General features: G+C 39.4%; 1 protein-coding gene across 1 annotated transcript in view; it reads left to right on the forward strand.

Annotated features, from left to right (window-relative positions):
• The window catches only part of csgalnact1a (chondroitin sulfate N-acetylgalactosaminyltransferase 1a), a 40,255-nt gene extending 25,167 nt beyond the window's left edge, over nt 1–15,088 (forward strand). The window contains exons 5-8 of the mRNA XM_050053641.1: nt 9,024–9,202; nt 10,585–10,679; nt 10,936–11,017; nt 13,429–15,088. Coding sequence (XP_049909598.1) covers nt 9,024–9,202; nt 10,585–10,679; nt 10,936–11,017; nt 13,429–13,724 — 652 coding nt within the window. The 3' untranslated portion in view covers nt 13,725–15,088. The remainder of the gene's footprint in view (nt 1–9,023; nt 9,203–10,584; nt 10,680–10,935; nt 11,018–13,428) is intronic.
• The last annotated feature ends 2,202 nt before the right edge of the window (nt 15,089–17,290 follow it).

The following is a 17,290-nucleotide window of genomic DNA, read 5'->3' on the forward strand; positions in this document are numbered from 1 at the left end:
GAAAGTGAACCAAACCAAATGAAGGTGTGACATTTTTTGGCATTCCCCGCCCAATCAAACCAAGTCCCTTGGACCATCCTGGTGTGAATGCGCCCTAAGTGTCAGAAGTGATCAGACAGCACATCAAACGAACTAGGTTTTTTTTTCAGCATAACCTTGCTCTTAGCTTTAAGCTAATGCTAACGTCACACAATGGTTGTAGAACATGCTGATATTTAGCAAGTATAATGTTTACCATGTTCACCATTTTAGTTTAGAGTGTTAGCATGCCAACACTAAATAGCACTAAACACAAAGTACAGCTGAGGCTGATGGGAATCTCATTAGTTGTATGATGTCATAAATCACAGTACTGGACACACTGAAATTTTGACCTGATGATAGCATGAGAAGAAAGGTAAGGGGATCATCAAATTTCCTTAAAAAAAGTTGTTAAGAAATTACACTTAAAACCCAAAATGTGAACCTCATGGTGGCTGTAGAGGAAAAGTCAGGGGCTCACCAACGTGATTAGGATTCACAACCAAACGCAAACCATTCTTTGCATTTGCAAAGTTGTATTGAACCAGTTTTTGGTGATTTTACTTGATAAATTAATCAGTTATCACAGCTGACTGTTATCGACCAACTAATCTGTCACGCTAATTTACTCAGCATAAATGCACACATGCATGCAAATGTTAACAAATCCTTCTTACATTCTAAACCTTAAATAATCCTAATATCAAATTCAACCCTAAAAACCAAGACCGAACCGTGAAAGAAGAGTTGCGGATCGGCCTAAACATCCTCACTTTGAAGGTCTACACACACACACACACACACACACACACACAAACAAGTCAATATCTGTTCCCAGCAGTGATGGCATCATTAGTGGCTGATCTGATTCTACACTGCCCTTCCTACAAATTAAATTCACCTCTAGAAACTGGTTTGATTTGCGTCTGCCCCCAAACAACCTCTAGCTATTTGTCCTTTTTTTTTTCTTTATCACATGCAGTCACACTCCCTGCTTTTTAGTAGCACAGCGTCCCTGCAGAAATGCTTTCAAAAGAGCATTTATACGACTATCACCAGCCAATGTAAACTACCTGAGGGAAAATTCTAACAAGTCTAACAAGATCTAAACTGTCCCGGATGGCAGCCAGCTTTGTAACCTCTATCAACCCCTCTTCCAGGATAAAATGAGGGTTAAAAAAAATGTGTGGGTTTTTATTTGCAGGTGCTAATTATTTGGGTGTATATATCAAAGGCCAAACCAGTTCTACAGGCACAAAAGCCAAAACAGCTAAAGCAGAATATGGGAGATAGAAAAGCAATGCTCCAGAAAATCAGAGCTTCACTCTTCAAGCATTCTGCTAGACACGGGGGATATCGTTTAAAATAGATAGGATCAGCTGCTCAACTTTCAAGTATATCGCTTACACATCCATACTTCAAAGCCTGAACTCAGGCTCAAACCATCGGGGGGAATGTCAGTTTCTGAGCCTTACATGCTCAAGAATAATGATTGAGAAGAACGTGAGATAAAGGGGGGAAAGAGATACCGGAGAGGGAGAGAAATTGTGTGTAACGGAGGGAGAAGAATAAGTGATCTGTTTTAAAGAGATACCGGTCGATAGGTATGAATAAGTACTGTGTTTCAGAGGCAGAGTAGAGACGATGGCTGAGGGGAAAAACAGTGTGAAGGGAAGTTGGAGGAGAGGTGTTAAGATAAGATTGGAGAGCAAGTTGGAAAAAAAAGACAGATTTTCTGAGGATGGAAGAAGAGCATCAACAAGGATATCAAAGGAAGTGGTGCGTTAAGATGAAAGAGAAGGATCAGAATTTTGGGCAGACAAAGAAACGAAGGATGAGATCATTCTGTCACTCCTTCAGCTACAGCCTTTACCTCAACTTGTGACAGCCTCTCACGAAAACCTTTCATGTTATTGTGGCATTTCATTAAGTTCACAGACAGGTCGACAACTGTCTGAAGAGCCTCTGACAGCTGAGGAAGTGAGAGGATAATGTCAGGCAGAAGGTGATTGAGAGATTATGAGTGGATGAAATGATAAACAAATCACAGAGGATTTTTGAAAGCTGTCCAATATTCATTTTAAAGAGACTCTTTACAGATCGCCAGTACCCATTCTGCAAATTACTCTCCGTTGATAACTCGTGTAGCTGTCTTGCCTGAGGGCAGAGCCTGAGAGTGATCACAACAAGTCTACATTTTTTATAGCTTGCACTTACCTCTCCATTACATGCACAGACTGCTGATTCCCCAGCTCACTGTAAAGCACAAGCTTTTTTTTTTCTTCTTCTTCTGCACGAGAGCCCGGAGAGGAAACACCAGCCTCCCTGCTCTGTAAACAGCAGACAGGTGACAGACAAACAGGGAAAATTTGTTGTTTATAATTTATTGCATGCATTAAAAAAATCCCAGGTAGGAAAGAGCTACCAACAGAAAACATCAAAGAACATCGGAAAGCACAGAGAGGTGTTGACGATGTGAAAGCAGTTTACTGTCTTTAGTTGAAATGTATTTATGGGGCAACAAGAGTTGACTGAAGGCGGCACACTGCATTTGCATAAAACTAAACATTTGTAACTACTATGCAATATTTTATAAATCTGACAACTAAAAAGAAATGCAGTTTTGTTTGAGGAAGTTAAGTCTTGAGCTAAATGCTAACGCTGCATGCTAGCACACTCAGTGGCAATGCTGACATGCCGTTGTCGAACAGTTGCAGTGTTTACTATTACAGATGGAGTCAACGAGACGTCACAAGATCACTACCATCTTTGTTTGGGGGAAAAGGGGTATCTAATCTGTGGTCTGTACAATGCAAAATCTTGAGTCAGCTTCAGTTTTTCATCGTTTCTGGTTAAATTCACAACCTTGGGTTACATTTTGACTGAAAAATATTGAGGCTAACATGGCGTTTGAGCACATTGAAGCCCTTTCTGGTGATCTAAGTCAAGATATGGGAGAAAAGTTGCCCTGATCGGCTTTGAATTATGTCTTGAGTTGTCCTACATGATACCACTACCTGCATGCTAGCATAAAAAATGATTAATTAGTACGAGTATAAGCAAAGGACTTTAACTGGGCAAGCCTGGGCCTTTAACAACCACCAAAATCCAAGACCAAACACACATCCTAGAGGTATCACTAATATAACATTACTATATGACATATTTGTATGATGAGCAGCACAGCTTCAAACAACACTTGAGGTATCTTTCCCCTATACCAAAGATGCATAGCAACACCCAACCGGAAGATGACTACAAGAATGTTCCCTATCTTAATGTAGTAGGCTATATTAGCATGCTAACATTTGCTAACTAGCACAAAACTCAAATTACAGCTAGGCCTGATGGAAAAGTTCTAAGTTTTTCAAGTATGTGGTCATAAAGTTAAGTTTTGGACACATTTGACTAGAATATGGTGCTAGATGAAAAGTTAAAGATCCACAAAGTGAGTACAGTTCATCCTGAGAAAAGCATGGATGTGTGCACCAATCACCGTTGTTGATACATTTTACTCAAAACCACAGGCTAACCTCATGGTGGTGCTAGGGGCAAAATCATCCCCAAAGTCATTGTGATTTGCCCTCTTGGGAACATGAAGATTTGTTCAAAATTGTGTGCCAACAACTTAAAAAGGCATTGTTGTTGAGATATCTCTGCCTGGACCAAAGTGGTGGACTGACATTGCCATCTCCAGAGCAATACCACTGACATGTCTAAAAAGCAAGAATTCTTCACTGGTGTCTTAGAAATGTGTTTCATTTCTTTTTGTTGCGTATCGTTTCTTTCCTTTAGTTTCATTTAGTGTAGTTTAGTCGATATGGACATCACAGTAGCATTAGAATTGTATATTCATGCACAGGAACCACTGTGTTTAGTGTTTGTAGTGAAACAAAAAAGTAAAAAGAAGCCTATATGTATTAATTGCATTAGGTGTATTAGTGTTTGTGTCAGCCTGTCAAGGGACTACAGATGGAAATTAGCTCGGAGCTAAATCTACCACAAAGCAACTCTTCTCCTTATGTGAGATTACTGTTGTTGGATATTGTCCCTGACAAATACTGTAATAAACCTAACTAATATGGCCACATATAGAGGCTTACAGCCAAGACTTTTCAAATTCAATAAGCACCATGTCTGCAGTCAGTCCTCAAGCTATAACCACTCACAAGCAAATACATGCAATAGTTACACAGAGGCTCGGATTCAGAGAAAAGAAAATCTGGTCTCCCCCTCCTGTCCTGAGCCGAACTAACAGGATCAGGACTGCTGCTGAGAAACAACATGACAGCTCTTAACATGCTTCTCACTCTGACACAATTGCAACAATTTAGCCCCTTCTAGGTACCAGCCACCACGCCCACAGTAAACAAATTGACTATTTTAGGCCAGAATAAGGGTGCTGATGCCTGTGGGGGGAAGAGGGAAGAAAAAGAGCAAATTTGAAAAGGAGTTTAGAAAACAAGGATGTTGCAGCATTTTAGTGGACTTTTTTTACTTGATACACAACAGTCGTGCCTTTGTTCATAATTTTGGGCTTTCATTTTAGAGACTCAGAAAGTGGACACACAAAAGTCTGGGAATTATTTAAACAGTTAGCTTGTGAACACATACACACACACTATGCTTATTGATATATCTACTTTGGCTCTCTGTGAAAAGACATTTGGCTCTCTGACATTTTGTCCTACATAATACCTAGATAATATCAGCTAGCCCAAGTCTATCCAGACGTAACAAAATCCACCCACAATTTGCATTACTAAATATGTTGTTTAATTAATTCATTAAAAAAACGAAGTCCAAAAGCAACTGTATTTGTCTGGCAGACTTGTTTTACCCTTGCATAGAGTCAAGCTAGCTGTTTCTCTGCACTTCTTGTCTTTAATCATCAGCAGCAGCATAAATTAGCATATCTCACAGCCCCATGTCCTCTGTGTCTTTATATTTGGTGAGGAATATTGGCTTTCAACACAGATTTACATCAGTTTAGTTCCCCTCCGATGTGAAATCAATTAGGCTAAAGGCTAACGTTACAGTGAAATTCAAAGTGACACAAACATGCAGATGTTTTCAGTGAGTTGTGCCAAAATGTAAAACAAGGCTCCAAGAGGACCATAAATCTGTTTTAAAGAAATAGTTTGACATTTAGGGAGCTACACTTATTCGCTTCCTTGCTGGATCGATACCACTGTCATGTCTGTAAATGTGAAGCTTCAGCCAGCAGCTGTTTAGCTTAGCTTAGCTTAGCACAGGTTAGCTTAGTTTTGCATGAGGACTGAAAGCAGGGGAAAACAGCTAGCCTGGCAATGTGCACAGGTAATAAAATCTGCATACCAGCACAGCTAAAGCTCACTATTTAATATTTTATATCCTTTTGAATGCAGAGATCAGCACAGAACCCCCAGTGAAACAAAAAAATAGTTGTTGTACATTTTGGGTTTTGGACGGATTAAACAAACAAGATATAATGTATTGATGTGTGAGCTTTAGAGGCACTAGTTAGCAGCTTTTTAGCCACGGTAGTGATGTTTGTACAAAAATCAACCAATTTGTACACGAACCAAAAATGTACAAAATCACTTTGGTGGTGCTAGAGGATGGATTTTTTATCTTTGGATAGAGCCAGCCTAGCTGTCTTCATGGATGGATTACTGAGCAAGTCTACCAGACACAAGCCCAGGGGCCCAAAGTGTCAAGGCCCCCCCTCGGCCCTCACCAACAAAATGTCACTCAAATAACACCAACTGACAAGGAAGAGGCTTAGAATGACCACAAAGAGACACAAAACGACCACGATAAGACTGAAAATACTTCACATAGAATTACAAAAGAGACATAAAACCACAAAAGATGCATCAGGACTACAAGGACATGCAAAGCAACAAAAAAGGGGCTAAAATTACCACACAGTCTGTGTGCCTTGCTCCTATGTTGGAGGGTTGGTTGGGCCTTTTGCATATGTGTGCCCAGGGACCTGTTGTCTCACAATACGCCCATTGCTGTAGCTTTGTCTTTAACACAGAAGTGAGCATCAATCTTCCCATTTAACTCCTAAAGAAAAAGGAATACCAGCACTCCCCAAACTGTCAAACTACTCCTGGAAAACAAAGGACATAATATTGCTGAAACAAAACAACATAAAATCTATATTTTGTCACTTTTGTTTTGTGTAAGGAAACAAGCAATATATTTCAGTCACTGAGACGCTCCTCTTGAAAGTTTTCTCTTCATCTTTGACAAATGAGCTTCCCGCCCTGTTGAAGTTGAGACTGAATCAACATGTGAATGTAGCTGCTATTGCATCAACATTGTTTGAGACAAACAGAGCTATTGTGCTCCATCTCTGCCATCTGTGGACAGTCGAGTGCCAGCGGGTGGGTCAGCCTCTCCTGGGAGTCTGTGTAGACTGTGAAACAGATCGACTCTGTTTGGTTTCATAAACTGTAGACAGACGTGGAGAATAGGCTGCAGACGTATTAACTGACAGCACATAAACACATGTAGACAGGTCCATTCCTTGTCATTGCTCCTGATATTTTACTTAAAGTTGTCATTCTCACAAACAAATAGGACACTCAAAAGTGGCGTCAGGTTTATGCTAAAGATTTTTTCTCTGCTCTGACCAGGATTAAAAGGTTTTTATTATGCCTTATTTATGGGAGAGCCTGAAAGGACAGGAGCGAGACAAAGGCATACACATGAATAAATATGCTGATACACACTATTCACCCAGACATCCACACTCACACACACACAGCAGTCAGATGGAAATGTGGGAATGATGATTCAAGCTGCTTCTGGCAAAAACAAACAGACCATGTTTTCTTTGGTCATTCTGGTTTCCTCTGACAAAACTGTGTATGTCTACCTGCGTTCTCTCACGTGTTATGTCACCCAACATCACATGAATGACGAAGGAGGTTGGATTCTGTTTGTTCTGCTTCAAACAGAGATGTGTGAACCAGTTTTTCCTCACTATCTTCTATATCTGAAGTTGCTACAAAGTGTGCGTCTGAGTATGTGCACGCATGAGTAAAGGATTAGTCACTAGCAGTGTGAATTGTTATGGTTAAAGGAAGAAAGGCACAGCTGTGCACATCTGGATCCAACTGTTTCTCTTTACTCTCACCACATCCTTAGAAAACTTCAGGCTGATGATGGAGGTAGCTTTGTTGTCTTGTGCAATTAATTTTTGGTTCCAGTTAAAGCGTGTTTGTATCAGCATTTAGGAGGAAAAAGCAGGAGTTGAAACATGTCGCAGGAGTAAAATGAAGTCAGTCAACAAAGAGCTGAGCCGATGTGAACTTTGTGAGGTCATTAATATTGGGGTTGAATATACTAAAGGCAGAAAACAAAGGAATACCAGAGCCAAATTAATCCACCAGGGAAGCCAGGGGCAAAATTGTACTGTTGGCTCCTGTTAGCCCTCCAGTTGCTCACAATCTGTTGCCATTAAGTACTCATTAGATCCAGTGCATATGGCAGCTTCATCTTATTTTGTCCCTGAGTCCAAGAAACCAACCCAGTACTCATATTCTGTAAAACTATCCAGTCCCATGGGTGCCGTGCTGTGTTGGCTTGTGTTCATTTGATTAAACACAAATTTACTAAGGAGTAGGCAACTTCTGAGCCAGAGTATCAGCTGAAATAATAAAGGTAGTTTGGCACAAGGCAGAGCCTTAATGTTCTGATACAGAAATGCAGGCGCCAACTTAAAGGAGCTGTATGCGACATTCAGAGCATATCTATGATGCAGGGTCTGATTGAGATTGTCTGCACATGGCTCTCAACATGAAAGTGGCTGAGTCGGCCACTAGCAGCTAACAGTGCTAACTCATTTAACACGACTAACAACAGCAACAGTGCTAACGATGTTACCTGGGAAACTGAAGGGTGTGCAGTACATGCACACGATGATGCTAAGTAACCACGGTATGAGGGCAGTGCAGAGCGGCAGCGATGAGCTAATCAGCAAGATACAATCACAGAGATTCAGATGCACGAACACACACAAGCGGCCGGACCGGCTAACACCACACTGGACAGAGAAGCTCGGATTATAACACACGGAGCGAGAGCATGAATTCATTCTCTGCACAGATGCCATTACTCCACTGTATCTTTAAATAGAAAATAGTTGTTTGCTGCTATATTAATGTTTACTTGATTCGGTTTACATTATAATGTACTTCAGTGGTGCATATTTCCAAACAAACTAATCAACAGATGAATTATTTTACTGGCTGCAGATTGGACACAACAAGATTTCACAGCTGGGGCACTCAATGGGCTTGGAGACTGGAGAGATTGCATGTTGTGTATTTGCATTCAAATATAAGTTTCTTAAATATTTCAACCAAGGGATATATCATCAATCCATGTCTTACTTTTGCTCTCTCTGTTTCTCTTATTCATCTCCTGTTTTCAGTGATTTCATTTCAATTATTCTCTCTAGCTCAATAAAACAATAAAAAAGGGAAACACAGCACAATAAAAAGGAAAATAAAATCAATTAAAACTGAATTAAATAAATAAATGTAAAAAACACTGCAGTAATAAATTGACCCAAATTCATTGCAGGAAATGAAAGTGCAATCAATGGAACGCACAGGAAAACATCAGGCTTTTTAATTTAAATTTGATATACAAGCAAACTAATTAATTAATTAATGCAATGATTACATAAAAAGGAGAGGCAATGAAGTTACTGAAAACACATAAATCAAATGAGAAATGAGAATCAGGAACAGAAATGGGAAAAACCGTCTTATAGTATGTAAAAATATCTTTATTATCCTCCACATCCTCCAGTTGTATATTTTCTTTACAGTTCTGACACATTTACAGTTTCAGCAGGGAGAGTTCGGACAAGCTCATTTTATTTTGAATAAACTTGGCAAAAATGTATTTTCATGTATTGATATTTTCATTGAGAGGGCCCTCTACACAAAAATTGACTTGTGGTTCTTTGTCCAACCTCCCTCTTTTTCTCTCTGCAGGGAAGTTAATTTTAAGAACTACACTCTGCTGCAGCTGGACGAGGAGTTTTCTCGGGGACGGGGTCTAGACGTCGGGGCCCGAGCCTGGAAGGGAGGCAACGTGCTGCTTTTCTTCTGTGACGTGGACATCTACTTCACCGCTGACTTCCTCAACACCTGCCGACTCAACACGCAGCCTGGTAAGACATGTTTTTAACCTTTTGACATGATTAATATCAAAGATCTCTGCTTTGTATTTATGATGAGTCAGAACTTAAAATCAACATATCTCCAATTGCATCCTAGTGCATGTGTCTGGAGATATCTAGAATAATGATATTGACTAGTCAGTATGCATTTGAAGATATATTATTATATATTATAGATAAAATTTAGTCAAAGAAACCTTTTTCCACATATACCCTTTGTAGGATGTCCAAAGGCGTAGAGATATATATAATTGTGATAAGAAATGACTCAAATTCAAGATATCCCCATTGTAGTTTTAAAGGTCCAGTGTGTAGGACTTTGGGAGGGTTACTGGCAGAAATGAAATCTAATAAATATGTTTTCCTTGGTGTATAATCACCTGAAAATAAGAATAATCATGTAATCATTGCCTTAGAATGAGCTGTTTATATCTACAAAGGGAGCAGGTCCTCATCCACAGAGTCAGCCATGTTGCACCGCCATGTTTCTACAGTAGCTCAGGGCAGACAAACCAACGTTGGCCACCGTAGTTAGCACACCCCTCTGTTTTAACATTAAACTGTTTTATTCAGTGTTTTTACTGGTGGAAATGGAGAGTAGGGGACCTCTGCAGATAACTCGGCTCCTGGTTAAAACCTCCTTAAAGTCTTCATGAGAAAAAAGGTGAGTGCACAGTAGCAGGTGCTGAGCTAGTAGCCCCTCTGCGACAAGCTGAAGAACATTGAAGAAACGCTGATTTTTAAGGTGAAGCTACTTTATTGAGTGTTTTTGCCTGTTTAAATCACCTGACCCTGGTGGTTTGTTTTGGAGAGGAGTAGACCTCTGCAGATAATAATAATGATCTCCCGGTAAAAACTTCCTGAACGATGAACGCTAAAGGAGTCCCAACCTGGAGTTCATGCTTGGCACATAAGAGAAGTTTTGGCTGGTTGCACTCTGCGATCCTCACTGCTAGATGCCACTATATCCTACACACTGCTCCTTTAACTCCTGCTTGTTGTAGATATCTCTAATTAGATTGTCTGTACAACTCAGTGATTCATTCTTAGTAATCAGAATTAGAGATACAACGTAATTACAGATATCTTGAATTAAACTTTTACAGCTATCTTAAAAGGTTTATGTCTGGTCGAAATCTCTTTGGATGAATCCTGAGTAGTTGTTCTTACAAGCCAGGATGCAGTGGCAGATATCTTGATTATAATTCCAAGTGGTCAGATTGTTATGACTAGTCTCTGATGTCCCAGTGTAATTAGAGATGATCAAATGAAACCTGTTAAATGTTTTAATTGCTTGCCCTACAAACACACACATTCCCATCAAATTACTGCCTGGTTGTCTGACATTGTCTCGCTGTCTCACTCCCTTTCAGGCAAAAAGGTATTCTACCCGGTGTTGTTCAGCCAGTACAACCCCACTCTGATCTACGGAAGTCCTGAACACATCCCACCTGTGGAGCAACAGCTGGTAACACACACCAATCAAATCTACCCTCTCGCTCTCTTTTTCTTTTATTCTGTCTTTTTCAAACACTCTGTAAGCCACTTGTGGAAAAATCATATTCAGTGCTGTGCTACATTGCTGTCAGGTTTAGAAACATTTCGCCTCTCCAGCTGCTACAAATCCACAGAAGCATGCTCCCGTTGATGTGCCTCCCGTGTGTGTGGAGCTGATATGTTTCTGTTTGTAAGCTCTCTAAGACATGCTGTTCTTTTCTCTGCAGGTGATCAAGAAAGACACAGGGTTCTGGAGAGATTTCGGTTTCGGCATGACCTGCCAATACAGGTCCGACTTCATCAACATAGGTAAATATTTACACTGCAGTTACACCCATCAAAACATCTTAGCAATGCAGGAATTCATAAACAGTTGCTCTTGGGGGTTGATTATCTGTGCAGAGGCGTTACATAACACTGGGTAAAAATGGGCTTCCTGGATGGCTAGATGCTATGTTAATGGTGCCGCAGCCTAATGGATATGAAAAACGCCAGAACACAAATGGTTCAATATTACATTACTTTTCTTAACTGGGAGGAGATTTGATTATATTACTCTGCATGAAACAGCTCTGAGCAGCAGCAGAAGCATATATTAACATATCTCACAGCCCCCATGTCCTCTCCATCTGTGTATTAGTTGAGGAATATTGGCTCTCAAGACAGATTTACATCAATTTAGTTTCCCTCCAAAGTGACATCACTTAAAGGCTACAGCGAAATTCAAAGTGGTTTATTGTTTGGGGCCTAGACACACACACACAAGCATGCAAATGCTCTCACTTACCACGCTGAAATGTGAAACAAGCTCCAAGAAGGACAGGAATCTGATATAAAGGTGGTTTACTTTCTTGCTGAGTTACTTGCAAGAACTTACGTACGTAAATATGTATATGTGTGTATGTAGTATATGTAGAGCTGCAACAATTAATCAATTATTTGATCAGTGTTAGCTAGTGTGTAGGATTTAATGGAATAAACTGGCAGAAATGTTGTGTAATATTCATAACTATGTTTTCATTAATTTATACTGAAACTAGGAATTGTTGTTTTTCCGTTACCTTACAATGAGCCGTTTATATCTATATACAGAACAGGTCCTCTTCCTCAAAGTACGCAATGTTGTTTTTACAGTAGCCCAGAATGGACAAACCAAACACTGGCTCTTGATAAGGCCATTCAGGTTTTCAGGTTGACCACTGTGGGTCTCCTGCACGCTTGGCATATGGACGAAGTTTCAGTCGGTTGCAGTGTGCAACCTCGCCACTAGGTGTTACTAAATCCTACACACTAGATCTGTAACCACTAACTAATAATTTCAGTTTCTGTAATATTTTAAGGAAAAAAATTAAAAACATTTTTAATTTTTTTTAAGAATAATTTATTCCAGCTTCATAAATTTTAATATTATCTGGTTTCTGTTGTCCTCTGTGATAGTAAACTGAATTTCTGTAGGTTGCAGACAAAACAAGACATTTGAGGGTGTCATCTTGGACTTTGGGAAACACTTGTCGACTTTTTTCTGACATTTTATAATCCAAACAACTGATCAATTCTACGAGAAAACAATTGACAGATTAATCGACAATGAAAATAATCATCAGTTGCCCCTGTAATGTAATATTACTTTAATTTTCAATTCATATGATCACATGACATCGGTACAGTAAATATGTAGGCTAGCTGTTACCCTGTGTTTCCAGTCGTCATGCTAAGCTAAGCTAACCAGCTTCTGGTTGCAGCCTCATATTTAATGTGTCCTCATACAATGGTTTGTATGTGGTTCTTTCGAATGAACCACAAAGGATGTTTGTCCGTAGCATAAAGTTTCGTAATTAACATAAAGTTGCAGCGGTTAGGTTTAGGCAAGGGGGAAAGTCCTGTGTTTTTGTGACCCGTCCACCACCCCAACCTGCCTCCTGACTGGACCATTCAGGACAGCTTCCATCTTTATTCCTGTCAGCACATTGGTCTTGTGATCGCAGACTTCCAAAATGCATGGGTTATGCACAAGTTCCAGGCTCATCATTATGTGGGATATGTACGAATTTTGGTGCATTACTTTTCAGAGGAAAATGTATGGGCAATGCATGAGAACAGCCTGCATATTTACCTTACACACATATCAATATTCTAACTCTTGACAAGAAAGGGAACAGGTATGTTTCCTCAAAAGGTCAAACTAATTAGGAAGTGTCATTCCTGTTCTTCAAAAATGATGATGCAATATGTTATTTAGGCCACGAGCGCATAAACAAATGAACAATTCATCTGTTGGTTTCAAATTCCTGTCTTATCTCTGTTTAGCCCTGGAGCAGGAGTGTGAAAAGGGAGACAGAGACAGACAGAATAATCAAAATAAAACTGCAGAGAGACACCAAGTGTGAGCAGAAGCAGACACAAGTAGTTTAGGCGTCTAAAGATGCAGGTTTAAACATGCCTGGTCGAGGACTGTTTGGCAGCATCAGTCCAGAATGTCCTCTCCGCCCCCTCACGAAACAACAAACCAGAGTGTAGAGAAGACTGATTATGATCACATACTGTAAACCCTAATCAGGATTCATAATCAGCGGCAGTGAACGCAGCACCGAACACATAAATTACACTGTAGAAATGTTTGCATATCAAAAGGTTCATCATTTTATATAACAACACATCCTTTGATGGTCTAATAAAGTTTTATATTACTGTGGATTCTCTGCCTGCTCTCTCTTCTCCAGGAGGTTTCGACATCGACATCAAAGGCTGGGGCGGAGAAGATGTCCACCTGTATAGGAAGTACCTGCATAGCAACCTCCTAGTGGTACGAGCACCGTCACGAGGCTTGTTCCACCTGTGGCACGAGAAACACTGCGCTGACGAGCTCCCTCCAGACCAATACCGCATGTGCATGCAGTCTAAGGCCATGAACGAGGCCTCGCACGGCCAGCTGGGGATGCTGTTCTTCAGGCACGAGATCGAAGCTCACCTCCGCAAACAGAAACAACAGCAAAACTCAAACCCCAAAAAAACATGAAGACTTACAGTTGGATTATCGTCACTGCAAAGACTGCAATCAGATGCAACAGTGCAGATGATAAACTACTTCAGATTTTAAAGGAATAGTGCAACTTTTTTTTGGAGAATACGCTCATTGACTTTGTTGCTGAGAGTTTGACCCCAAACCACTTTTATCCCTAAGAGTGGCATCAATCTGATCAGCAATAGGCGTACTCCCCAAAAAGGCAAACTATTCGTTTAATGAAAAATGTGAAGACGTTTTACTTTTCAAGGACTCGCAGCACTTCATTGCCCTGGAACGTAAGATCAAGATGAATTAAAACTGACTTGAGTAATTCATCGACACAAGTGGAGCAGACTTTAGTTGGACATTAATCAACATCTCTCCGGTCTGAAACATCCATCTGTAAATTTAGCGTCCATTTGTATTTAACTCTGTGACTGCAGAAAGGCAACTCAGACAGAAAACAGCACTTACGTTTGAGCTACAAAGTGTCTCTGAACCGTGTGCCTTCTGTGACTTAAACCTGAACACTGTCTTTTTGGGATGGCTGGGGAAAATTGGACATACATGTGTTTATGTCTAGGGAAACAGAGCCACCTAGTGGACTGATAGTGAGCAACATGTTGGTGCATACACAATGAAGGATTCGTTTAAAGCCTGAAATGGCCTTTTAAAAATGTTTTTAAATAAATTATTCATTCCTTAATTTATGTTTGTTATTATTTTGTAAATGCCAGCATGTATGAGGTTATACCAGGGACAGTATTATGTGTGGGCCATTCATCTCTGTAATGAATGGAGGTGAGTCAAAGAAAACGCCATGAATGACAGTATCTAATGTCAGTGAAAAGCCTTCTGAGATTTGTGTATTTATGCCCAAAATATGACAGTTTATTTTTGAATGTTTAAAAAAATAAAAGACAATGTAGAGGGGGTTCGTCACAAAATTTGACACATAATAAATGAATAAAGGAAAGGATTATTGACTGACAATAATACTGTTCACTGTCCTGACTCTGACGATGACTTAACAAGTCAGAATGAGACTTACTGACCTAATATTTTACATTACATGTATTGCTGAGCAGTCGCAGAAACTGGAGATGCTGTAGGTGTAGAGATATAACCGCCTCAATGGTCACTTTATATTAGTTTTAATATAATCTCCCATAAATACTGCTCCAGCACTTCAATCAAAACGAGCTGTACTTTTGGTGGACGACCAAAGATGTGAAGAGAGGCACTTTTTTGAATCATGTTTTTATTGTTTGCCATCAAAACATTCCTTGTAAAAATAAAAAAAACAGTGAATGACTTTGAAATGTAAATTTCAAGTTGTTTTTTCACTTCATATAAATGAGTTGAATAAAACATATTTGTGCATTGAGTTTGAGTTTGTTTTTACTGGGATGTGTTTGCTTGTGCCATGTGCTGCTAATTATCAAGTCTTACCCAGCTATGAGGTGGAATATAAAACAAAGATATGAGAGAATATTAAGATGATTACTTTCATTCTTGGCAAGCATCATAGTACATGTTGTAATACATGAATATTATTAAATTACCTTCATTTTATGTTCAGGGACAAGCTGAGGAGAAGAATATGGAAACCTAAGTGTTCAGTATTGAATCAAAAAAATACAATATTATTGAATAAATAATCATATAAAGAAATAGCTAATTATTATTTTAAATGTTACGTTATTCTGCTGATTCACATTTTAAAAGAGTTTATCGAGGGGCTCATTTAATTTTTAAAAGTTTTTACTTTACAATTGTAGTTTTCTAATATCATATCTCCTCATGTCACATTTTTCCTGATGGCTGTTTTATTTCGTGACACTTTTAATTGCCAAGCCTTCACCTGTCAGTCAAGGCAATCAGGGCACAGACAGTTACGAGAGAACAAAAGAAAGGAAGAATAATAATCAGGTACTTTATTAGACTCTTAAAGGGAACAATGGTGCTCCATAGACACAGGTGCTTTCAATCACTTTGCCTAATTAAACCTTCTCTCAGCACAATGTGGGCACGTGCTGACTCTGCCTGATGACCAACTCTCCTGCTAATATGGCTGCACCTGTTAATGAAAATAAGTATTTTAAAAGTTACTGAAGGTTTTAGAGGTGTTATTTAATGGTGTTCACAAGTTCCAGAAATGTTTCAGTATTTGCTTAAGTGTAGCTCAAACTCCAGAGCACTAGATGGGGTCAGTGTGCTGATAAGGATGTCAGCTGTGATGACTGCTGACCTACCTTCCTCCTTGCTCCTGAAGTGCGCACAATGGTAAGTTTAACCATCAAAGATAAGTAAATGCTCAGTACACATACTGAGATTAGTAGCTCACACTTTGACTGAGGCTATGTTTTCTCAGAATATTTTAATTTAACCCCGGGGGTTAGTTTCCAAGTGGCTTTTTTTCCCCCTTGGGTGTTAAATGTTTGTTGTGATGAATGTTTCCTGTAGGTGAGTTGATTTATCAGGAATATACTCCACAGTAGCATAGTTTGGAGTTTTCTGGGCTAAATTTTAAAAAATCACCTTGAGATATTTGAAAAAAGTATGTAGCTCTGAGAAGATATAAGTGTAAAAACATGTCACATTGTTGCAGAAAGTTAGGTGCCACTAGGGTTGCATCAGTATGAGATTTTCACAGTAGCCTATGATAACTGTCTCAGAAAATATCGCAGTTTCACAGTATCAAGGTATCACGGTATTACAGAATTGATATTATCAATCAGCATGACGCTTAAAGGAATAAAAATAGAGGGTTTATTTTTGGTTTAACAAAGTTTCATTACTATAACTGAAACTTGAAACCATTTTGTTAATGGAAGTATGTCTAAAAGTCTCCCCTTTAGAAAATAACTAAAATAAAGGGCAGATTCTTCGTCCAGTTGCATTTTTTTATCATTGTAGATATGAAATGTACATGGTATTACAACCGTTAACTTTTTAAATCACAATATACCTTGAAACCGGTATATCGCCGCAACCCCATGTGCCATACTTGACCAGGTTCAGGGAGTTCATGAGTGTCAACTCCACAAGACTGCCACAAAGTCCCTGTGCCTGGCCCAACTACATGCCAACTATTATCACTGAATAAACAAACTAGATGTAATGTGTCTATTAGCATTAGTGAGCTTAAGATATGCTGATAGGCAGATTTTGTCACCAATGGACAGAGCCAGGCTGTTTACTCCTGTTTCCAGTCTTTATGTGAGGATAAACCAACCAGCTGCACCTGCAGCCTCCGATTTTCTTTTCTTTTTCAGATTTAACAGACAGATGAGACAGATGACACTTCCCAAGATGTCACAAGATAAAAAATGCTTTGACTTTTATTTTAACCCGTTCAGTCCATTCTCAGTAACTTTGTTTTAAGATGTCTAGACCTATGATTACTGTCACCTGACTCCACCAACTTGCACACTTATTTGATTGAATGCCTGTGAGCCAATCGCAGTGTTCCACATCATTTAAAGTGGACTGTATTAGAGCCACGCCCTCTTTTCAACAAGCATGGCCGACTGTGAGGTAAATGGGCAAAGGGTAAGGCATGTTTCAGTATTAAT

The sequence above is a fragment of the Epinephelus moara genome, chromosome 9, assembly GCF_006386435.1.
Source record: "Epinephelus moara isolate mb chromosome 9, YSFRI_EMoa_1.0, whole genome shotgun sequence".
In the NCBI taxonomy this organism is placed as follows: domain Eukaryota; kingdom Metazoa; phylum Chordata; class Actinopteri; order Perciformes; family Serranidae; genus Epinephelus; species Epinephelus moara.